The 24,637-nt window shown below is 45.9% G+C and overlaps 1 protein-coding gene across 9 annotated transcripts; it reads left to right on the top strand.

The window, feature by feature from the left end:
• The first annotated feature begins 326 nt into the window (after positions 1 to 326).
• On the top strand, positions 327 to 23,949 carry LRRC30 (leucine rich repeat containing 30). Of its 9 annotated transcripts, none has more exons than XM_055558932.1 (4): positions 327 to 2,896; positions 3,397 to 3,458; positions 6,184 to 6,352; positions 8,841 to 13,985. In XM_055558932.1, the coding sequence occupies exon 1, from the start codon at positions 1,277 to 1,279 to the stop codon at positions 2,180 to 2,182; it is 906 nt and encodes a 301-aa protein (XP_055414907.1). In that variant the 5' UTR covers positions 327 to 1,276; the 3' UTR covers positions 2,183 to 2,896; positions 3,397 to 3,458; positions 6,184 to 6,352; positions 8,841 to 13,985. The 9 variants fall into 9 exon arrangements, with proteins under 9 accessions (XP_055414907.1, XP_055414910.1, XP_055414909.1 ...); XM_055558935.1 differs by having other exon boundaries at positions 6,189 to 6,352; XM_055558934.1 differs by lacking the exon at positions 8,841 to 13,985 and adding an exon at positions 23,845 to 23,949 and having other exon boundaries at positions 327 to 3,458.
• The last annotated feature ends 688 nt before the right edge of the window (positions 23,950 to 24,637 follow it).

A 24,637-nucleotide genomic window follows, 5' to 3' on the forward strand; every position in this document is an offset into this window, starting at 1 on the left:
AATGTATTTTCTGACAATTTCGGAGGCTGCAAATCTAAGAGAAGGTGAGAACAGGTAGATTGGTTCTGAGGCCTTGCTCCTTGACCTGCAGATGGCCATCTGCTCCCCGTGTCCTCAATGTGGCCCCATCTCCAAACACGGTCACATTCTGAGTTACTGGAAGGACTCCAACATTGGAAATCTTGGTGGGAGGGCAGGCACAGTTCAGTCCATGACACCAACTGCTGACTCTAGCGGCTTGGGGAATAAGGTAACTTGTTCAACGAGAGAGAGAGAGAGAGAGAGAGAGAGAGAGAGAGAGAGGGATGGAGAGAGTAGGAGGTGTGTACCAGGGAGCCTCTTCAGACCACTTTCCAGGACAATGGGCACCGTGTTTTCTTACTAAGCCATCACTCAAGTGCTGTCCTGACATTTGGAGTCACCTGAACAGATCCAGGAGTTCTTTGTGAAACAGGTGACCCCAGAGCTCCTCTGGGAGAAAATGGGAGTGGAGTCTGCACCCTTCTTCACCCTCTCCTCAAGAAATCACCTCTGTCCAGCACTGTGTAAAACCCTGGCCTGGAGGATTCCAGGCATCAAGACTCCTTCTGCTACTTGTTTCCACAATCCGTGATTCACAGCAATTTGAATCGGGGCGTGTGTGTGTATCACTTCTACCAATTCCTGGCTGTCAGAACATATAATAATAGCTTTGTGACCAGCATTCAGCCCAGCTCTGCTCTGGGGTTGGGATGAGCCTGAGACCTGCCGACACCCTAGCTTCAATATTCCCCCTTGGTTTCTCTCTGGAGATGGGCTGGTTAATCGCCCTGCTCAGCTGTGACACCCCCGAGAAGCCGAGAGGGGACAGTCAGAGGCGGCCTCGCCGTGACCTGCTTGCTCACACCAGACCAATAAAGTGCAGGCGGAGTGACAGGGACAGCTGCTCTGTGGCGTTCAGAGGGAACCAAGCAGTTCAGTTCCTCAGCCTGGGGGACAAGTGTCTCACTACAGCCCTGCTTCTCTGAGAGCAGCCACCTCAACGCAGTCGGGGGTGCTCGCAGCTCTTGGAGCCACAGTCAGGCATCTGGGACCCAAGGACCAGGCACCAGGGACCCCGAGAGCTGGGCATTTGGGATTCCCATCCCTCTCACCCCCCCCCTCCCCAGTCCTACTCCACGTGCGGCACCACGGGCCACGGCTCCCATCACCAGATCGGCTCCCTGCTGGACTTTAGCAGCGGGGTCTGGACTCCATCCCCATCTGTGGCGACAGAGACGCTGGAGGAAGGAGGTACATGGGGGCCAGGCAGTCTGGGGCCCGCCGCAAGGACAAGGGGCCCCTGGGGCGGGGGCTCCTGCGGGGGAGGCAGAAGTTCTCCTCCTGGGACGATGCTCTGCTTCCTGGGAGGGACCCGCGCTGCCTGCTGAAGCGGGGGCTGCGCCATGTCAGTTTCAGCCTGGTCACCAAGGGCATGACGGACGCGCCCGACTTCCTGTGGGGCCTGTCGGAGATGCAGAAGCTCAACCTGTCCCACAACCAGCTCCGGGCGGTCCCGCCCGAGCTGGGGAAGCTGACGCGGCTGGTGGTCCTGAACTTGTGCGGGAACCGCCTGAAGACGCTACCCCGGGAGGTCAGCCTCCTGCAGAGCCTCAAAGTCCTGTTCGTGCACATGAACGGCCTAACGGAGCTGCCAGCGGAGCTGGGTGCCTGCCGGAGCTTGGAGGTCCTGAGCGCGTCGCACAACTGCCTGTCCCAGCTGCCCACCAGCCTCGCCGACCTGTCCCGGCTGCGCAAGCTGAACCTCAGCCACAACCGCTTTGCCCACATCCCCGTCTGCGTGTTCTCGCTCAAGGAGCTGGACTTCCTGCACGTGGGCTCCAACCGCCTGGAGAACATTGCCGAGAGCATCCAGTGCCTGGCCGGCCTGCAGATCTTCATTGCTGAGGGCAACCACATCCACACCTTCCCACGCTCGCTCTGCCTGCTCACAAGCCTTGAGCTGCTGAACCTGAACAACAATGACATCCAGATGCTCCCTGCGGAGCTCCACATGCTCTGCAGGCTGACCAGGATCGCCTGGAACCCCATGGACAAAGGGCTGCACATTTCCCGCAACCCTTTATCCAAGCCTCTGCCCGAGCTGCTGGAGGGGGGTCTGGAGATGCTCGTCAGTTACCTGAAGGACAGAAAACACACCTGATGTGGGCGTTGGAGGCATTGACAGACTCCGGCAGGAACTTTCCTAGTCTAAACCCTCTTCTCTTCTTGTTGCTGTGGGTCAAGGCTTGTGTTACTATGTGCTAAGTTGTACTGAACGCCCCTTCTAAGCAGGTGTTTGTGTTTTAGCTCTGTATACTCCTATAAATGGGCTTCTTAGGTGGCTCACCAGTAAAGAATCCACCTGCAATGCAGGAGATGCGGGTTCGATCCCTGGGTAATGAGAAGATCCCATGGAGGGGGGCATGGTAACCCACTCCAGTATTCTTGCCTAAAGAATCCCATGGACAGAGAAGCCTGGTGGGCTACAGTCCATGGGGTCACAAAGAGTCTTAGCCTGCTGCCTCTCCCAAAAACCCGCATAATATCATCTCCTTCTGAATATCAGTGGATAGAGGCTTCCCTGGTGGCTCAGAGGGTAAAGCGTCTGCCTGCAACGCAGGAGACCTGGGTTCGATTCCTGGGTCGGGAAGATCCCCTGGAGAAGGAAATGGCAACCCACTCCAGTACTCTTGCCTGGAAAATCCCATGGACAGAGAAGCCTGGTAGGCTACACTCCATGGGGTTGCAAAGAGTCGGACATGACTGAGCAACTTCACTTCACTTCAGAGGACTTGAGTTTTCTTTCCCCAAAGAAAAATAATTCTGATTCTTCTGGGGAGCTGTGGAATTCAGCCTTTGGAAGAGAGGACAGCAGGTATGATTCAATGTTCACCAAAAGTGAAATGTTTACTAAGTACATACTATGGGCCAGGTATAATATAGGAGGGGCTGAGACCATCTGGTTTCAGTCCCTGAGCTGGCACCGTGCAGCCACATAGCCCCAGCAAGACATGCCCACACCTCTGTCTCCATCCAGCATCCTTTGGGACCAAAGAGAAGCTGGTGCCCAGCCCTCCCATCAATGACCAAATCCAGCAGAGCTTCCCCTTGAGTCCCCGGGGAGACAAGCCACAGGAACTTTGCCTCCAGAATGACTGTAGGGCAGCAGTCCAGCCGCTCATGCTGACGTCTGGGGGTGGGTGACAGGGTGCAGCGTGCTGGCTTTCAGAGAATAAACACAAACAGAGCCAACACTCAGTGTCCATCTTCTTTCCAATCCTTCTCTTGCGCCCAGTCACATCCTCAAGCTTTTCTAGAGACACTGGCCGATGGTTACATTCCCCTGTTGTAATTTCACTCCTCCTCTCTTCCTAGATTTACCTTCTCGGAGGTGAGCTAACAACCAGGGGAAAAGCTCAAAATACAGGAAAGAGGAGGTAAGGCATAGACAGCCCACCCCTAAAAGTCATTACCTGTTCATATTCAGAGGAGAATGATGTTTGCTACTTGGCTTTCACCTGTTGTCCTTTAAAAATTAGCTGAGGCACTTCCCTAGTGGTACAGTAATTAAGACTCTGGTCTTCCCATGCAGGCAGTGTAGGCTCCATCCCTCACCGGGGACAAGGGTCCCACATGCCAAGGGGCGTGGCCAAAAATAAACAAATCAATGAAATAAAACACCTTGGAGATCTCGCTTATTTCAAAATTTTACAAATTACAAATGAGTTGAGTGATGCAAAGCTTTTTGGAGAAAAGGCTCTGTAAGAATATTATTTGCTTTGTTTTCAATTCCAAGAGTTACATGTCTGTTAGTTCAATGCAGAATCAGGACGAGCCATTGTAGAGTTCCTGCCACGAGAATCACTGGGCCTCACTGTCACTGTCCCAGCCGAGAGCCCCTGAGATGTCACTGTGTGTTCAGAGATCAAGAATTAGAATGAACGTGGCAGTGAACGTACAATGCCTTCAAATCCACAGATCTGGATCTGTGGATCCACAAGCGCTCGGGTTTCTTGGCACATTTGTCTATAGGATACAGCAGACAATAGCGAGACAGGAATGGGGGATGTGGCCAGGATCATCTAATTTCTTACTACCCTTAGTTTAATTCAGTTAAATTCATATTTGTTAGCACCTTTCCTGGGCAGGCATCTCGAAAGGAATAAGGCTCAGCTTCTTCTACCAAGGAGCTCAAAGTGTGCTGAAAGAGACAGACCTACGTGGGTTTCCACAGTGCGGCAAGTTGTGATCCCCACTAAAGAGAGATTAAAGCAAAGATAGCACACTGGACCGTGTGTAGCGCAGGCTGAGCCCCAAGTTTCAGAACCAAAGGACACGATTGGGATGACTCAGTCAAATCCCGGTTCTTGGCAGCCATCTCACCCTAATTCCCCCACCCTCTTCGCCCCACATGGGGGAGGGGAGCACAGCCCAGGGGGCTGTGGGGCTCATTCTCAGGTGCTGACTTAGGCAACTTTAGTGGCAGGGGTGGTGGGCTGCCATTTTCTTCTAAGCGCTGATCAAGGAGGGTGTGCCCATGTAACTTATTCACAGGACAAATGGATTCCTCACCAGACCCCAAAGTCAATATCCCATCTGTCAAAGAGGCCCATTCCTGCAATTATCATCAGATACCGTTGTTCCGTGAACACCCTGGGTACATGAGTTCTTGTGCTGAACCACTGCAAACAGATCTCAGCAGTGTCATGGGAGGCAGCTGAAGTCCCCTCCACATTCCCCTCCTCCACTGCCCCCCAGCAGCAACCGGAGATCTGCTTATCCCTGCCGGGCACACACAAGGCACACTCAGTAACCTCACCCAAGTTCATTTGCTGGAGCCAAGACTATTTAAAGACATCAGTGGAATTCTTACTCGACCTCATGACTCAGAGGGAAACGGCAGTGTGAGGCTTTCTTTGCCGAGCAGGACAGAGGCTGGAGCTGGAGACCATACAGGCAGCTGTCGCACAAACACCGTGTGTGCCAGGATCTCACCCGCTGGTGTCCCCTGGTGTCCACTGCCGAAGACCCACTTGGGCTCCTGCTGAATTTCCATGACCTTGCTCTGGGCCGAGAGTCAGGCTGGGGCACCACCATCACCCTTTTCCTGCTGAGCAATCATTTTATTTCCTCTCCTCACTTTTTCAGTCACTTGATACTTCACAGTAACTCTACTCCAGGGAAAGAACATAACCATATTTTGAAGGTGACCTGAGAGCTTATTATACTTCTTAAGGAAAGGGTGGTATCAGTGTGGTTGGCAGCTTCCATCGGTGCCTTTCAGAGGTATAGAAGCAAGGTTTTCTTTGTGAACAGTCAGCATTGAGGACTGCATGAAAGTAATAGCAGTTGCCCGATGGGCTTTAGATGTTGATTCTTTGTGAATGTTCCTTTTTTATTGATAAAGGGAAGTGCTGAGCACAAACCTGGTTAATGTGCTTGGTTATTCAAAACACCCACGTGGAGGGAATTTGATACAGCGCTGGGTGTCTGCCATCAAACCCTACAGTTTGCTGACGGGCGGTGAAATGCATCTTGCTTATCTTTTGTAGTTTTGATGCTGCCATGTTCGAATCAATCCCAGGTATTTCTAAGACTTCTGAAATCAAAGCCCTGAGGCTGACTGCAAGGGCTGCGGAGTACATTTAGCCAAAGAATGCAAGCTAATTGGGGGCTTGATGTAGGGAGCTGACTGTTCACATCCTGATAGTGGGGTGGTTGCATGTCACCAAGCTCTCAGTAAGAAATGATCTCAGTAGTGTGTTCAGAGACACCTTTTGAAGCAGCTTACAAACCCATAATTAAGAAGAAATCCTCTGTTCCTAAGAAAGGAAGATGGTTTTGAAAAGACACATCTGTTCGAGAAATAATACCACTAAATGCATAAAACTGCTGCACGTTAGAAAGAAGCGTGTCGTCATTAGTTACTTGTTGACTTAGTAAATGGTTAATAGAAGTAATGTGCCCTGTTCTCAGACTTGAGTCAATGTACTGCCTCTCTGTAGCAACCAGAGACAGACAGGATGCACCTGTCCTTCACAACAAGGCACTCCTGCAAAGAGATCGAGAGGGAAAGCTGTCATTATCTGTACAGATACTTTAAACCCTTTTCTTGTGGGAATGGTTACTGCATTTTAAAATGCCATTTCCTATGCCTCCAAGCACAGACTGAATATGCATGTGGATGGCTAAGCGTTACACACAGTGAAAGATGAAAGCCCTGTGGGCTTGGTCCCTGGAAGACGATGCAAGTGCCAGCATCCTGAGATGATGGGGGTGAGGCTCAAAGCTGCGCTGGGGTGCTTCTCATCAGTAATGTACATCAGCCATGGTGAGTCTGGACAGTCTCTAAGATTCTGTTACAAATGAGAGAAACAAAAACGAGTTCAATAATGGTCTTTTTCAAAAAAGCAAACATTCAAGCTGTTAGATTTAGCTAATAGGAAGATGCTAGAGGATGAGATGGTTAGGTAGCATCACCAACTCAATGGACACGAATTTAAGCAAACTCCAGGAGGTAGTGGGGGATGGAGGAGCCTGGTAGGCTGCAGTCCATGGGGTCGCAAAGAGTCGGACACAAGTTAGCGACTAAACAACAACTCCATCCTAAACAATACCTCCTTAGGTATCCGTGGGTTCTCTATCTTCTTATCCCACTGAAGAATTTTATTTTCATCACCATGTGAGAAACAGAGAAACACAAAATTCCCAGCCTAGATTAAATGTGCAACTAAGTATTGATAACATCAGGTAATTATAATTAATCCAAGCACACCAAAATACAACTTTTCATAGATTGTAAGAAAATGAAATAAAATTCAGAGGAAAATCAAAGCTATTATAAATAGTAATAGGAACAATATTGACCTTGTTGAGAAAAGAACTTTTTATGAGTGTTCTTTGAAGGTACACATTAAGTTATACGTTGAATCCAAAGCATTACTAATTTAAAAAAAAGACAGCATAGTAATAAAAGAGAAGCAGAGAGGGCTCATAATGAATTTGTAAGAGCTTGGGCATCGTTAGGCGAGCATAACTGGAAGCTATTAGCACCAAGCTTGCTATGCAGATTTTTTTTTTAGTAGTGTCATAGGAATCTATTTGCAAGGAGAGATCTTGCTTCCCACTGCTTAAACTTCCTTCTTATTTCAGCACAGGACAGAAAATGAACGTGAACTTGAGTCTTTCCGGAAAGCGTCAAAGTAATTCTGGATGCTCTTGAAGGAAATATACATTATGAAATTTACAGGATGCCTGGCTTCCATAGGGTGAGCTAGAGTCACCCTTGGAGCATCACAGAGTCCCCCATATTCTTCAGCCTTGAGTAACTTGAGCTCCCCAGAGGAGCCAGGACATGCCACTGGGGCAGATCTGTATTTGTATTCCAGCCTCAGCGGCAAGGCTCCTGGATGTTGCTGGTCCCCGGAATGCAAAGCCACTGGACTTTGTCCTCTTGGCTGACTTGGATTTCTCATCCAGCATAGGGAAGAGATTCAATCATAACGTATCCAACGAGTGATGAAGAAGTGAACAAGTCTGTACAGGTGACGTCTCCTGTCCAGGCTTCAGTTTTCTACAAAGTGAGGCAACTGAATTCACTTATTTTATTATTTATTATCTTTTAATTCTGTAGGTTAGAAGGTCAACACAGATGTCTCTAAAATCAAGGTTTAGGTTGTCTGTGTTTCTTTCTGTCAGCTCTAGGGTAGAATTTATTTCCATTCTCATTCTGGTAGCAAAAGTCATTTCTATAGGGTTGTAGGACTGAGGTTCCAGTTTCCTTGATTGAATTCACTTTAAAGTCAACTCACTTTAAACTTTTCTTAGCTTTGAAATTCAGACTATATATATATATACACATATATATATATATATATTTTGCGTTATTTTCTCCTTGTCTCGTGTCCCAGTGCATAGCTACCTGAGCTTAGAGTCATTGCAATTACTCAAGAGAAGCCAAAAACATTGACTCAATGCATCAAAATCAGTATCTCCTTGTAGTACCATAAAAAATATAATTTACTTTTGGTTGACTTTCAGAAGTATGAAAAGAGCTAAGGCTTTGTGACGCGTGAATCCAGGAGTCTGCAGATATCTAGATTGTACGGGTTCCATCTCTTTTTATTGGCTTGGAGGTCCAAAGGGAATGAAAGATTTAAAGCTTTTCATGTTTCTGGAAGAGAAGGAATTTTTAATTATCTGTTTCCCATTTTTTGAAGAAAGAATTGGATTTGATGAAATATTATCATTTGGGTACACAGAGCTGAAATGTCTTATAAAAGAGAAAGCATAATCTGTTCCAGAGCTTGACCTGAACATTTGTAATGAGTCATGCTTTCTCTGCATCCCTGTCCAAATACACATGTGAGTCAAACTTGAATTTGGCTATAAATTTTCCAAAGCAACTCCCAAGTAAACACACAGAAACCTGCAAAACAGCTCTTCCTTTGGTTTCTTTGATTCTTACTAACATTACGTCTCTGCCTCCACTGTTTTAATCAAAACCACAAATGGATGATATCTACAGTGTGGAAATTAGAAATTAATGACTGTAATTTGGTTTTTGATTTCCCTTCATTCTAGGAGGGCAAATTACAGTTGTGTTGGATAAGAATTCCTGAGTAATCTTGAAATACATAAGTACTTTGAAAATTGAAAATACAGTTCTGGTATGATCCTTCTCCACCAAGGTATGTGAGTACAAGTTCAGGAATATTTTCATCCAGGAAATCACAGGAGTAGTGCAAACAAAGAATCTAGCAAGAAGAATGAACATCTTCTTTATGTTTTACTCTTTCATGCTTTCTTATTATTGAAAGGTTGCTGCTGTGAGCCATGGGCTTCGCCGGGATTCGTGGCCTCAGGAGAAGAATTTGATCCAGGGCCAGAGATGAGGCTTGACCACTTGGAGCTTTTGTGTAGCAAAGTTTTATTAAAGTATAATAAAGATAGGGAAAGCTTCTGACATAGACATCAGACGGGGACAGAAAGAGTGCCCTCCAGCTGGCTTTTTGCAAGGCATTTTATGTCTGTTAGCAAGCTTCTAATCAGATAAAAGAAACACCTCAAGGCTGAGGGAGTTTCACCAGGCCCCTCACCCACAATATGCATTTTTGAGATAGGATGTATCATCCCTCAGCCATAAAACAATGTACTGGTTTGTTGAGCCATTATCAGCCCAAGGTTTGAGAAAAGAAAAAAAGTTAGTCTTAGGCAGAACCAATTTGAAGAAAGGCAGTTTCCAAAGCAAATACATGGTTTAATTAACATCGCTGAAGAAAAACATTTCCATAAGAAAAACACATCGGTTAGCTCAAGGCAGAACCAGGTGTCGTCAACACAGAATTAAAAGAAGCCTCTTTGAATTTCGTGCAGAGAAGGAAGAAACGTCTGCAACTGCAGTTTATTTCCTCCTTCCGCTTGGGGACCTCTGGCCTTCCTACCTGTTACCCTCTAATTATCATGATTACTTTTCTGTTGTTGGTAATCAAGAAATCTGTTTACTCTCCCAGAAATGTATCTAATATGCTTGGTGTAGAAAACTTCAACTGTTCATCTGACCATGTAATATGTTGGTTATAGAAAACTGAGTTGACCTCCTTAGTTTGTAAATGAACTTGCCAAGGTCTCAGGGATTCATCCTCTACCATCATTTTAGCTGACTTACTTCTGTGGCTGAAGAGGCAATGTAATCCTTTTTGATCAGGATGAGCAGGTTCCCTTTTTTTTTTTTTGTTACCACCAAGGTCGAGTCCTTCATGGTCATTATCTATTGTGCAAAGGCCAAGGATAAATTTGACAATCACATGACGCATGCAATAAAAAGTCAACTCAGCAGGTCTGGGGTGTTGAAACTCTGTACATTTCAAAGAAAGGTCTGGCCTTTGACAAACTCCTGGGAAATAATCTCTAAGCCTTTGGAATACTCTGCCTCATAAAGACATCTTTGTTTACCTGGGGCCATGGGTCATACCAGACAGTCTGCACTCACACTGTGATTGATGGTAGGGTCTTGGGCAACCACAATATCTGTATAACCTCTGGAGAGGGTGGGAACCCAGGTGCTAAGGTCAGCCACAGAGGAGCTCCATGCCTCCAAGACAAACTCCCAACCAAAACAAACCCTGGACACCAAGGCTCACCTGAGCCGCCCTGGTTGGCAATAGTGCATACATGTCACAAATCATTGCTGGAAGAATTAAGTAATCATCAGAATTAAGTAATCACTACTTAATCAGAATTAAGTAATCATCAGATTACTCCACCAGGAGATGACAATAGGAAACCACGCCTGAATATGCTCCTTTTATCTTTGATGATTTTAACTTGTGTCCTTTTCCTGTGTTAAGTCATAACAATGAGTGTGACAGATTTTCTGAATTTACGAGTCCTTCTAGCAAATCACTGAGCCTAAGGGTGCTCTTAGGGACCCCAAAAAGAATGAGTTAAAGAGGAGAAAACCCTTGAAAGTGCTGGTTAACATAAGAGAGGCTTCCTCTAGTCACATAGAAATCAGAGCATAGCAGGGCCAGTTCTGAGTGGACACTGATGCCCGTTTGCCTTCTTTCTGCTAAATTACAGCCTCCCCTCCCCCCGCCCTAACTGCCAGGTGATTTTAGTCAGTTCTCAAGAAAAGATACATATATATTGGTTTTGCTCAAGATTCACCGAAATAGAGTTGGAAAAGCCTGAGTTCCTCTGCCTTCTCCCTTTTTCCTTCTCCACGTGTTTTAATTTGTTTAGAACTTAAGGATGGAGAAGGGCATGCCAACCCACTTCAGTATTCTTGCCTGGAGAATCCAATGGACAGAGGAGCTTCACGGGCAACAGTCTATGGGGTCACAAAGAGTCAGACACAACTGAAGCGACTTAGCAGCAGAACTTAAGGAACACGATTGAGTTTGTTTAAATCAAGGATGAAGAGGAGCAAAATTAGTACTCGTGCTAGATTTCCTCTCCAAACTTTGGAAAGGAAAATTTTCCCTCCAGTTCTATCATTCTAATAAAAACATTTTAGAATGCAAGATGTGACAAAAGCAATTTCCCACCTGAGCACTGTACACACCTGCTTCACCTGATAGGACCACAGGCAAGAAGTCCAGAGGCTTCTCTGTTACTCTCTGATGCAATGTGTATCCTGCTGCTTTTCTTGATCTGAATCACTAGTGTCCCTCCTATTTAAGCCTGGGCTTCCCAGGTGGCTCAGTGATAAAGAAGCCACCTGCAGAGCAGGAGACTCAGGTTCGATCTCCAGGTTGGGAAGATTCCCTGGAGCAGGAACCCACTCCAGTGTTCTTGCCTAGGAAATCCCATGGACAGAGGAGCTTGGTGGGCTACTGTCCATGGGACTGCAAAAGAATCAGACATGACTAAGCACTCGTGCACTTACACGTGAAGCTGAGAAACTGCCGCGTACATTCTGATCTGGTTTCATACAAGTCATAGACAGAAAAGGATGCTCTTCCTGGGATCAATGCAGACTATGATCTATTGTTTCTGTTTTTTTTTTTTTTTTTCCGCACAGGCTATTTGAAAGAAAACAAAACAAAATGCTGAACAGTTTTGAAAAACCAAGAAAAAGTCCTGCTGGCATGCTTGTGCACTTATTTTCCCCACATATTGGTCCAGAAACCCCATGATGCTCTGCATCTTGCAGACACAAGGGTTTTGAACAGATTGCATGCTCCAAGCTCCAGCCGCAGAGACAGCCCCAGAATTTTATCATCTTACTGGGAAATTATTTTCCCCACATATGTTTTGATGATGACAGGCCTTTTTCCATCTTGCTGTTCCTCCTCCTCAGGAGAATAGAAATGTAAGGAATAATTTCTGATTCAATACTTGCCGTTCAGCCCACGTACCACTGCAGTTTAAAGATTGTCTACACACTTGCTAACAACTTACTTTAAATCTATGCTTTGGGAAAACGAGAGACAAAGGGGAAGAGAAGAAAGAACTTAAAATAATACATTTGAGAAGATATGTATAATATTTGGAAGAGAAGTTTCCCTAATTCTACTGGCTGTAACACATTATATAAAGCTACATCTATGTGGGTTGGACAAGTTCATTTCTAAGCTGCTGCTGCTGCTGCTAAGTCACTTCAGTCGTGTCCGACTCTGTGCGACCCCATAGATGGCAGCCCATCAGGCTCCTCCATCCCTGGGATTCTCCAGGCAAGAACACGGGAGTGGGTTGCCATTTCCTTCTCCAATGCATGAAAATGAAAAGTGAAAGTGAAGCTGCTCAGTTGTGTTCGACTCTTTGCAACTCCATGGACTACAGCCTACCAGTCTCCTCCATCCATGGATTTTCCAGGCAAGAGTACTGGAGTTGGGTACCAGTGCCTTCTCTGTCATTTCTGAGCTAAGTTCCTATAATTCTGCTACTTAGGAAGTCTCAGTGTAAATGAGGATATTTTCCTCTATTCCTTACCTAATTCAAAACTGACATAGTTCACCATTCATTTGAGGAAAGAATGATCAGTATTTCTGTTTACCAGCTAAAATGACACAGCCTTAGGAAAGGAACAGAAACACAATTCAGCATTCACAGGATTAATCACCTGTGAAATGACAATTTCTGATTTTTCTTTTAGTAAACCATGGTTGATTTACAATATTGTGTTCGTTTCAGGAGTGAGCAAAGTTAATTCTTTTTTAGATTCTTTTCCATCATAGGTTATTACTGGAAATTGAACACAGTTCTCTGTGCTATATAGTAAATCCTTGTTGTTTATTTTATGACAATAGTGTGTATCTGTCATTCTCCAACTCCTGATTTCTCCTTCCCTCCTTTCCCCTTTGATTGCCATGCTTGTTTTCTATGTCTGTGAGCTTGTTTCTGTTTTGTAAGTAAGTTTATTTGTATTGCTTTTTTAGATTCCATATATAAGTGATATCGTGTAATATCTGTGTTTGTCTGGCTTACATCACTGAGTATGGTAATCTCTAGGTCCATCCATGTTCTGCAAATTGCATTATTTCATTCATTTTTATGGCTAATATTCTATTGTGTGTGTATGTGTGTACATATGACATCTTTTTAATCCATTGATCTGTTGATGGAAAATTCTTATTTTTTTTTAACTTAGAAGATTGACATTATTTAGAATTCTTTGCAAAACTGAAGTGTTGTTAATGATGTCACTGTACTATATCAAATCTTTAAAACTCTCAATATTTCGTATACTGTAACGATATTGTATAAATCAGAGAAAGGAAAAGTCACTCAGTCATATCTGACTCTTTGTGACCCCATGGACTATACAGTCCATGGAATTCTCCAGGCCAGAATTCTGGAGTGGGTAGCCTTTCCCTTCTCCAGGGGATCTTCCTGACCCAGGAATTGAACTGGGGTCTCCTGCATTGCAGGCAGATTCTTTACCAATTGAGCTATAATTCAGAGAAGTGTCAGTTTTTTGTATTGAAGGTAATAGAGAACTTTACTTGTACCCATTTCCATAGGTCAGGAAATGGCCAAGTATTTATGCTTTTTCTCTCAATATTACCAGGCTGACATCCATCCAATACTTGCAAACTCTAGAATTAGAACAAACAAATCTTAAAATCTATCTCGTCTAAATTTCTGCCCCATACATGTCTTTAAAAAACATTTATGCTCAAACACTCTCAGAAACAGAGGGCTCACTCATGTGCAAATGGTTCAGTCCATTGATTTCTTGATATGTCTTCTCCTCATTTTCCATCTCAGGAAATGATACCCCAGATCAGTCGCTCAGTCATGTCCGACTCTTTGCGACCCCATGAATCGCAGCACGCCAGCCCTCCCTGTCCATCACCAACTCCCGGAGTTCACTCAGACTCACGTCCATCCAGTCAGTGATGCCATCCAGCCATCTCATCCTCTGTCGTCCCCTTCTCCTCTTGCCCCCAATCTCTCCCAGCATCAGAGTCTTTTCCAATGAGTCAACTCTTGGCATGAAGTGGCCAAAGTACTGGAGTTTCAGCTTTAGCATCATTCCTTCCAAAGAAATCCCAGGGCTGATCTCCTTCAGAATGGACTGGTTGGATCTCCTTGCAGTCCAAGGGACTCTCAGGAGTCTTCTCCAACACCACAGTTCAAAAGCATCAATTCTTTGGCACTCAGCCTTCTTCACAGTCCAACTCTCACATCCATACATGACCACAGGAAAAACCATAGCCTTGACTAGACAGACCTTTGTTGGCAAAGTAATGTCTCTGCTTTTGAATATGCTATCTAGGTTGGTCATAACTTTCCTTCCAAGGAGTAAGCGTCTTTTAAATTCATGGCTGCAGTTACCATCTGCAGTGATTTTGGAGCCCAAAATAATAAAGTCTGACACTGTTTCCACTGTTTCCCCATCTATTTCCCATGATACCCCAACCCACCCTAAAATGCATTCTAGCCTTCTCCCTCTCTTAATCCTTCATCTACTCTCTCACCCAGTCCTGAGATTCCACCTCCAAAATTCTTCTATTGTCCTGTTCAAGCTGACACTGCACCTCATTCTGACCTCTTCATTCATCCCTTTGGCCCCCTTTTCATCAACCAGCATAGGTACCAAGGGGGCCTTTTAAATATGCAAATTGGACCATGGCAGACCCCTGCTCAACATTTGCAATAGAATCCAAAATCATTCACATGATTTATAAGGTTTTACAAACTCCAGCTCCATTGGTCATTTTTTTTTTTTTTGCGGATGAAATCTTTTGTTATTCATTTACTTATTTTACTTTATTTTTGCTGTTCTGGGTCTTTGCAGCTCACAGGTACTCTAATTGGGGCTCAAGGGCTTAGTTGCCCTGTGGCACTTGGGATCTTAGCTCCTGGACCAGGGATTGAACCTGCATCCCCTGCACTGCAAGGCAGATTCCTAACAACTTGACCATCAGGGGAGACCCTCCACTGTTCATTCTCTTACAAATGTGTGCCCATACTCGCTTCTTTGGTTCCTGAAGATTCTATCCTGTCTTCGGACTTTCAAGTGCACTCTTCCCTCTTCTTGAAATGACCTTGAAGGCTAACACCTGCTCGCTCTCCAAGTTTCAGATCAAACACACTTTCTCAGAAAAGCTTTCCTTGACCCTCCACTTTTCCTTCGTTGCCCCTACCACAGCTGAAATTACATGCATTAGAGTATGATCATGTGCACACATGAATAAATGCATGTCAACACACAGATACACATACAGACATGTAACTTGTAAGGATTCACGCCCCACCGTATGACAGCAGCAGCATACTGTTTTATTTCATGGTTGCATCGCTGGCGTGTAACTGTCTTTCTGGCCCACAGTAAGTACTGAATGCATTGTACAGAATGCATTCATTTTTAATTATTCAAAATCATTAGTTTGGAAATTCTGCCTTCATTGAAATTTGTTTTATCAACCAAATGAAGTAAATGACATGCATGTATCCCTAATGAAGTGCTCTTCGGCAGAAAACAAAGTTAACATTCGTTTAAAAATATTGTCATTGAGAAGCAAAGAATAAACAGAGGAGAGTGGTCATCACTTATTTAGGCTAACGCTTACATTAACAGTGCATATATAATTAAATGGGAAGTCATGAGTTGAATGAATAAATGATGAGCTTGGGGACAGAATGGCCACTGCAGGCAATATCACCTCATTCTCTGAGCATGCATGCTCAGTTGCTCAGTCATGTCTAACTCTTTGTGACGTCATGGACTGTAGCCCACCAGGCTCCTCTGTCCATGGGATTCTCCAGGCAAGAATACTGGAGTGGGTTGCCAGTATTTCTTCTCCAGGGGATCTTCCCGACCCAGGGATTGAACCTGAGTCTCCTACGTCTCCTGCATTGGCAGGTGGATTCTTTACCACTAGTGCCTCCTGCTAAGTCACTTCAGTCGTGTCCGACTCTGTGCGACCCCATAGACAGCAGCCCACCAGGCTCCGCCATCCCTGGGATTCTCCAGGCAAGAACACTGGAGTAGGTTGCCATTTCCTTCTCCATGTGCCTCCTAGGAAGCCCAATTTATATTTATGTCTCTTAATTCATCTCTATAACTACTCTGTGAACTGGTGATTTTCCATAAATGAGGGAAGTGGGACCAACACTGTGCCCAAGTCATATGTCAGGAGGAGCCAGTCTGGAGGGAGGAGACATCTCCCCGCCCCCACCTCCCAGGATGCTGGGTGTATCTCCCTGCCTTAGGGAAACATAAGGACCTAAGTGAATGGGGCGGTGGGAAGGGAGCATCACTGAGGCAGGGACTGGGACTGCTGTAGGGCCAAAGTCAGTGTGAGTCCAAGCTGAACCCAGTAAGAGAAAGGCAGGGTGGCCAATGCAGGCGAAACCAGAGGGGGCTAGATGGCAAAGCTTCCACACAGATGCTGGGAGTGTAAATGTGTCTGAAGAAGCTGGCCTGGCATACAGACCCCTGCTGGTCCTCGTGTTTCTGGCCACTGGCCAGGAGTCTTGGGAGCAGTCTTGTCTGCTTCTGGGACGCCCTCCCTGTCACCTCCCTTCTGGCCAGCAGAGTCCCCGCTCTCACAGTTAGAGTGGACCCTCTGGAATCACAACCAGCTCCTCTGAGAAATCTGGTGTTTTTGTGTCGTGATGGCCTCGGTCACATCCTCCAAGGACGGATTCCGCACCTTAGCTCCATGGAGCGCATGACACCACCCTCACCCCTGTCACATTTCTCCCAAAGACAGTTTTTGAGGCCCTAGTGGTTGATGCCCAAACTTGCAGCCCTGGGGAGTCAGGGTGCCTCCAACGCAGGCTTTCCGCTCCAGGCTCCAGTACACACTTGGCTTCTGTGGGCACCTTGTTCCCAGACTTCCCTGGTGGGTGTTTGCTGGGAAAGAAAGTCTCCTGTGTGTCGAGTGCTGGCAGAGAGGACTCTGCCCATGCCCCAAGCGGCCCGTCCCCACGAGCCTCCTCCTTCTAGATGGACTCTGGGCTCAGGCTGGCGGCAGTGGTCCCCCAGTGGAACTCTGTCTGCAACTCACTTCCCGGCCACGGTCCAGCCGGACAGCGTGGTTAACTGCACTAAGCCCCTGCATCCTGGGCTCTAGAACATATTCATCATTCAGAACTTCAAATGCCACTGTGTCTGGATGGAAAGTCTATCATTTCTGACTCAAACATTGTATTAAGATCCACAGATGTTGTAGTCAGATTTTACTGATTATTTTTTTTTCCAATAAGAGAACACAAACGTTTTTACACCCTGCAACAGAGTTGCAGTAACTCTGTTAAAATATCTGGCTGAGAAAATCGAAGACAGTTGAAGGAGGGTTGTAGACGTCAACCCAGCCTTTCAATAATGCGTTCAATACCTCAAAAAGTGATGGGAAATCAAGGATGAAATGAAACAGTAAACAGAGCGAAGGCGGCTTTCACATACCATGGCAGCTGTGTCATTTTAAGCCTCAGATAGAACAGGGGATCAAAATGCCAAACGTGAAGAATGAGGCTGCATGTCCCAGGTGAGTGGCTTTGGCTGCTGACACAAAGGATGCTTTTTGCACTGTATATCCTGAGTCAGAAGGAAAAACACAAAAATTAATGTCAGGCAAAGTTTAGCCTCATCCCATGGGAGCTTCCATGCCCCAGGATATCCTTATAAGAGATGGGAGTCCAGGCACGCTATGCTGCATTTAGCCTCTCATGGGAGAGACAACCAACCAAGAAGTCAGCAGCTCTGCCGGGCCCTCCCTGGATCCTTGCAGGATCCTCCGGGACCACCCCCATCTCTCAGAGATGCATTCTGCCCTGTCTCAGCAGTGGAGTCCTCCCAAGCCCACGGCCCAGGTGCTCCTCCTGTGTCCTGAAGTCTCCGTGGAGCCCCATTGTCTGCCCATCACATTGGTTCCGTCTCCATTTCTGGCTCTGCTTTCCAAGTCCTCTGAAGCTATTTCCCTCTGTTGGGAGAAATCTTGCCTGTGGAGGGACAGGTCAGCCCCTGGCTTCTCTGATCCCAGGGCTCTGTGGCATCCCTCTCCCCACTTACTGAGATGCTGTCCTGGGATCATCTGTCCCCACGAGCTGTGAGATGCGGTCCTGGCCGTCCTTGTCAAGAGGCGGAAGGGGATTAGCATCACTCGTCTCTTAGGCTCTCTCTGGGCCTCTCATTTCAAAAGTCACAAAGTGCAGCCACCTGTCCTGCACTATATTTATCACGTTCTTCGACAGGACTAATCCCAGTACTGTACAGGGACACCGCCCGTGTCCACAGCCTCCGGCTCTGATGACCCCACGGCGCCCGAGCACAGTTGCCCTTATGTGCCTGTGACGGACACTCATCTAATGATGCCACCTGATTGAGTCAAGAGATCCTTTCGTGCCTTCTGTGGGTGATAGGAGCTTTGTGGCCTTGTGGACACGCTATAGCGATCTGTGAATTGCACGGCACACCCCAATGCTGCCTGAAACCCTGCCTGACGTGCAATCAGTAGCCACAGAGACCATGTTGCAGTGCTTGTTACAATTTTAACCTAAGGGCTTCCCAGGTGGCGATAGTGATAAAGAATCCGCCTGCAATGCAGGAGACCTGGGTTCGATCCTTGGGTTGGGAAGATCCTCTGGAGGAGGAAGTGGCAACCGACTTCAGTATTCTTGCCTGGAGAGTCCCATGGACAGAGGAGCCTGGGGGCGGTGAGGGGGGCGGCTTCCAAGAGTCAGACACAACTGAAGTGACTTAGCACACATCATGGGACTTAACCTCTTTTCATCTTTTTTCCCCCTCTGAACTGAATTCTAGAAAAATCTCTCCAAGTCTATCTTTTACTTTGTTAATTTCTCTTCGGCTGAGTCTTGATCAAACAGCAGACACTGGATTTTAGGCTTCGATGTTATAGTTTTCATTTCTAGACATTCCACTTGGTTCTTAATCCAGTCGCCTAGGTCTTTCTCTCTAGTCTCTTCCTCACTACTGTTTTCTGATTCCTTTTCTTTCTATGTCATTGAACTTATCAAATGTGCTTATTTTAATGTCTGTTGTCTGACAATCCAACATCCAACATCTTATTCCAGTTCTGCTGAGTTTTGTTTCTGTTGCCTCTGGCTCATGGGTCCTCCTTGTAAAGCTCATGATTTTGGACCATGAAGCTTTCCCTGAAGAAACTGAAAGCTTCGTTTGAAAACTAGGTTGAAGGTCAGAAGGAGATTATTTCAGAGGTTCTGCAGTTGCTTCTGTTGGTTCCCAGGCGCCTCAGCTACCAGACTACCAGGGGTGGCTTTTAGCTAAGGTTCAGAATTAGAGTTTTAGACTACTCAGAGAATGACAGCCTGCTTAAGGCCTGACTTGTCCTTATGAACTCTCGGTGAATTTTTTTTTTCCTCCCAAATCAGCCCAAATCTTTAAAATCGGACATTTCTCTAGCTCGCCTCTGGGGAGAGGAATGTGGATTTACTTGCAGCTTAGCTTTATCTTGAGGCTTAATCTGGTTGAAGCTAAGTTCTTTTGTGGCATTGGGGGAGACTTCTCACCTTGGGCCGACCTGGCTTTGTCTCCTATACACATAACCATTCTTTTTCAGATTCTTTTCCCACACAGATTATTACAGACTACTGAATAGAGTTCCTTGTGCTGTACAGTAGGTCCTTATTGATTACCTATTTTATATACAGTAGTTCATATCTGTTAATCCCAAACTTCTAATTTATCCCTCCCCCCGCCCCACCACTATGTTTCCCTTTTGGTAACCATAACTTTGGTTTTGAAGTCTGTGAGTCTCTTTTGTAAACAAGTTCATTTGTGTCATTATTTTAGATTTCACATATGAATGATATCGTATGATATTTTTCTCCCTCTGACTTACTTCACGTAGTGTGATCATCTCTAGGTCCCTTCATGTTGCTACAAATGGCATTATTTACGGTTAAGTAATATTCTTATTTACGGTTGAGTAATATTCCATTGTATATGTGTACCACATCTCTCTATTCACTCCTAAATGGACATTTAGATCGCTTCCATGTCTTGGCTATTGTAAATAGTAGCACCTAGTAATTGTCCTGCAAGTCATCATATGGACAACATGTGGACAATGTTCCTACATATAGAAGAAATAGATCTTGGAATAAAGAGGCAAACAGTGCATTGATGTCCTACCACGAAACTTTCCGTGAAAACAACCTCTGAATGACCTCTGCCTGGGGCATTCCGACAGCCCCAAGGATCAGAGTAGTGTGCCCACTGCTCAGACTTACGGGCGGCCCCTTATTTCCTTGCCTTTTGCCTGAGTCCTGACCCGGTCCACAAGACTAACCAGATGTCCATCCACACCTCCCTCGGCCTTCTTCCTGCTGATGCCCCAACCTATCCATCTGCTCCAGGACTCCCCACCAGCAGTAGCACTTGGGGAATAGGAACCCAATGGAAGCAGAAAGAGAGAGACCGTTTCACAGGTGTGGCAAAAGAAAGTATTGAAAGTTGAGCCCTCCTGTGAAAAATGATCAAATTGTTTTACAAGAGTCTCATTTAATAATCTAAAACACCCCCGATGAGACACCTGAGTGGCTGAACATTCTGGAAGACTGCTGGTTGAACATGGCACCCCCTTGAGTCAGGGGAAGGAGGTCCTTCTTTTCCCATCCTCTTGGGGAACCCGGTGTGCTTTCCTGTAATTAACAAACCGTGAGTTTCAGGACACCTAGAAAGTTACTCTGTCTCTCATTCCCTTGGGGACAGAGTTTGCACAGGCCTCCTGCTAGCGCCCTTCTTGGGTAGAGGATGATGGAAAGAATCCCTCCTCTTTTCTGGCACCTTGTAATTTGGTGTCTGCTGTGTGTGGAGGAGGCAGACAATAGACATTCCCCAGCATGGTGGCTGGTCTGCTTGTTCACAAAACTGGGGTCAGCTGGGGCTTTGTCAACTTTCAGCTTTCTGTTGAGCAGTGTAAAAGGAAAAAAAAAAAGAAAGAAAGAAAAGGGAAAAAAGCCTTTATTCAAAATTCCCAGGCTCACAATCAATAGAGTTGTTAATTCAAGACCAAACTGCTTAATCGACTCATGGCACCATTATTAATTCATATATTAGGCAGTCTGCATCCATTTCTGGATTATTCTTATTTGATGATGAGAAGCGAAATGTTTTCTTCTCTACGCTCTACCACTAAATAAGCCTTTTCCAAGTGTCAATTACTGAGCCCAGGTGAAACAAAGACAGCTCTTTGGAAGCCATCAGCTACTGCCTCCCTGGTAAGTGCTGAGGAGCTGGGTTGAGGGTTGCTGTGTGAGAAGTGGCCATCCAACACATTAGCCATCTCTTACAGTAAACAAGGAATTCATATCTGAACAATAAAGAAAGCAGGATTGGCCCCAGATAGCTAGATGCATGGGAAAGAAATGATTTCAGCAAGCCAGATGCTTGCATCTTCCCATATATAGGAGACTGCTAAATCTCTTCATGTGAGAGATTTCATTTTCTCTTAATTAATAGTAATTTTTCATATTCAGATTACCTATCCATTGCTGCACACTTGTATATAGCCTGGCTCCTCCCCTGCCTCCTGGGCGTCAGCTCTCTCCGGGTCACCTGAGATGCTGTCTCCCAGGCTCGAGTCCTAACATTCCCACCAAATAAAACCTAACTGTCAACTTTTAGGTTGTGAGTATATTTTTTTTTAGTCAACAATGATTAAATGGTATTTCCTCTAAGGGAGACAAAAACAACTGAATTGTCCCTGCATTCCTGTGGCCTTCTTCATTGCCTAAGAAGTCCTTCTACAGGATAACTAACTCACTCAGGGCCAGATTGGCTGTGTGTGACATGGACAGGTCTTTGCTCTGCCCACCTGCCAATCATTCTGGGAAATATATGTGCAATGATATCTTTATAGTTTCAAAGAAAGCTCCTGCAGAGAGAACAAGACCCTATCTTATTCACTCTTCCTCCCTTAGACTGCTGAGCAAAGTCCGAAGAGCTACTGGATAACATTAATAGTTTTCTTAGCCAATGTTATCAATATCATAAAAATATCTATTATGACTGACATGCTTTAATAGTTTTTTTCAGATTTACCTTAAGGAACATTTCTCTGGTCCAGAAAGCCTTCAATTATCAGTGAAATGAAAATGTCATATCAGCATAGAAATTAATTTGACTTTATAGGCTCTTATTGCAAATGATGTGCGAACACCCTTAGGAGAGGAATTCTGGTCAGTTGATATGCTGGCTAACAGGGAATCGCCAAATGTCATGTTTGGCAATGCTGATGTGCAATTTCGGCAATTGGGTCACTGGAAAATATACTTGACACTAAAATCGCACTGAATATAACCCAGCTGTTGCTGGTTCAGAAGCACCTCGGGGTCTTGTGGTGTCTCACTGAGGACCACTTGACTCTGCCGGGTGTCAGGGAATCATGATGGATTGTTTGGTCTGAGAGAGATGGCATGAATTCACAGGGACCACGATGGAGACTCTCATTGGCAGTGGGACAGGGGATAATCATACATCCACCAGCAGTTGTGAAATAAGCCCCACATGAAGTAAAAACAAAACAGGAAAAAAGGTGAAACACTGTACCCTAACAGAAAAAGACCTTCTTCCTTTGGAGACCAGAGCATCATGTTATCCCAGAGGTCACACAAGCCCTTGGCTTTGTAAGCAGGGCTGTGGCTCCCATGGCCCCTGCCTACTTTCCCGGGCTGCAGGGTGGAGGGGCTGAACTGGCAGGGAAAGGACACTCCCAGCCTCGCATGTCTGAGATCACCTGATCTGATCACGTGTCCTGGGGCTGATGCAACCCCAGTCATCTGTGCTTCCTTGGGCCCCTTTGATGTGATCGCCGTTGTCAACCCTTTTTGGTTTTTTAGCTCTTGTTCACCCATGCTAGGGGGCTTCCCTGGTGGCTTAGACAGTAAAAAATCTGCCTGCAATGCAGGAGACTCGGTATGGATCCCTGGATCAGGAAGATATCTGGGAGAAGGGAAGAGCTACCCACTCCAGTATTCTTGCCTGGAGTATTCCATGGACAGAGGAGCCTGGAGGGCTACAGTCCATGCGGTCGCAGAGAGTCAGACATGACTGAGCCACTAACAACACCACGCTAGACACTCTGCCCCTCCCTGCCAAAACTTGTTTCAGGAAAGAACTTAATGTATTGCAATAACATCCTTTGCCGTTTGGAGAAACACGCGTGAGTCTGTGTTTTCTTGTTTTCCGTGGTATTTTACAGTTATTTGTTTTATGGCTGCCCTGGCTCTTAGTCGCAGCCTGTGGGATATTTTGTTGTAGCATGTGAACTCTTAGATGCAGGCTATGGGATCTAATTCCCCAACCAGGGATCAAACTCAGGCCCCCTGCACTGGGTACTTGGAGTCTTAGCCACTGGACCACCAGTGAAGTCCCCGTATTTGCATTTCAATCCTCACCCTGAATTTTTTTCTAAGAGAGCTATGTCTTTTTTTTTTAGAATTATCAGAAACTGATCGGGAAAAGTGGTCTCTTTTTCCTCATCTAGGATTGTCGCTAAGTCAAGTCCGACTCTTTGCAACTCCATGGACTGCTGCGTGCCAGGCTTCCCTGTCTTTCACTGTCTCCCTGCATGTGGGCTAACAAATAATGTTTATCATCATCGTCCTCATCACCATCACCACTCTAGACTTTCAAAGCTCTTCCATTAGCACCACCCCCTCCAGGACCCTACAGTGACATCTACAAGCTGTCAATCATATCACTTACTCTTAAGGTTCGCGATGGTCCCTGTAAAAGATTTCAAAGATCCCTCGTAGTCCTAACATCCTGGGTTTACCAGTTCCATGGAACAGGCTCCTGTGCTCTTCTTATCCTGTCTAATCCACAGCCATAACTATTTATTTTCACACATTAACTGTTTGTTTTCTGTTTCATCTGCCAAGAGTTTTGCCAGAAAGTGCGGCATACTGCCAATCTTTAGGAGAGAAACCTCTTCAAAGACCCAGATGCTGGACAACATGCATTTCTTGGAATCACTTGGACGTGTGGTAAGTTCACCTGCTCTGAGTTGAGCCAAATCTCTTGGGGAAGCTAAGTGAATTCTAGGCATCACGCATGTTTGGTTTGGTACATTGTTAACATGGAACGTTTATCCGTAGCTGTACCACTCTGGGCAGCTGCTTTGAAATATGCACGACTTGTAGGTTCTGATCATGAACAGCAGGTGGCGCTCTCGTTTTAGGATTCCAGCTCCTCGGTGAGGCGGTAATCACCGAACATTTCAGGTGCATTTAAAAATTTACGCACTTTTTTCCCTCTGCCAAGCCAGAAATGTACTCCATTTTTTAGAATCAGGCTCATTTGCTTCCTACTGTGTTACTTCAATTGGGTAATAGTCAACCCGACTTCTCCCTTGGCTGTGTTCTTTCCTTGAGCAGGGGATGAAGTTTGAGACTTGCCAGAGTTGGGAGTTAAGGGTAAGTGCAGGTCTGGGAGACAGTGAAGTGCTGTGTTATCATGCTGAGCTGGGTGTCCTGACAGTTCCAGGTGGCCTCGTGCAGACACCCTTGACTGTCCTGTTTGCCTGGGTGTGGAGCCTGTCTGCTCCCCTGTCTGCGGCGAGGGAGCCCAGAGCCAGAAAAAGGTTTCTGCAGAAAGCTGAGAGGGAGTAGGTGGCAGGCAAGGGAGTGAGCTGGGGGACAAATCCCAGGGGCAGCCAGCTGGCCTCCCAGGGCA

This window comes from Bubalus kerabau, chromosome 21 (genome assembly GCF_029407905.1).
Source record: "Bubalus kerabau isolate K-KA32 ecotype Philippines breed swamp buffalo chromosome 21, PCC_UOA_SB_1v2, whole genome shotgun sequence".
NCBI lineage: Eukaryota > Metazoa > Chordata > Mammalia > Artiodactyla > Bovidae > Bubalus > Bubalus kerabau.

Bases quoted from the DNA above. Each gene is read 5' to 3' on its own strand.
- LRRC30 (XM_055558934.1), top strand. From the start codon at position 1,277: ATGGGGGCCAGGCAGTCTGGGGCCCGCCGCAAGGACAAGGGGCCCCTG.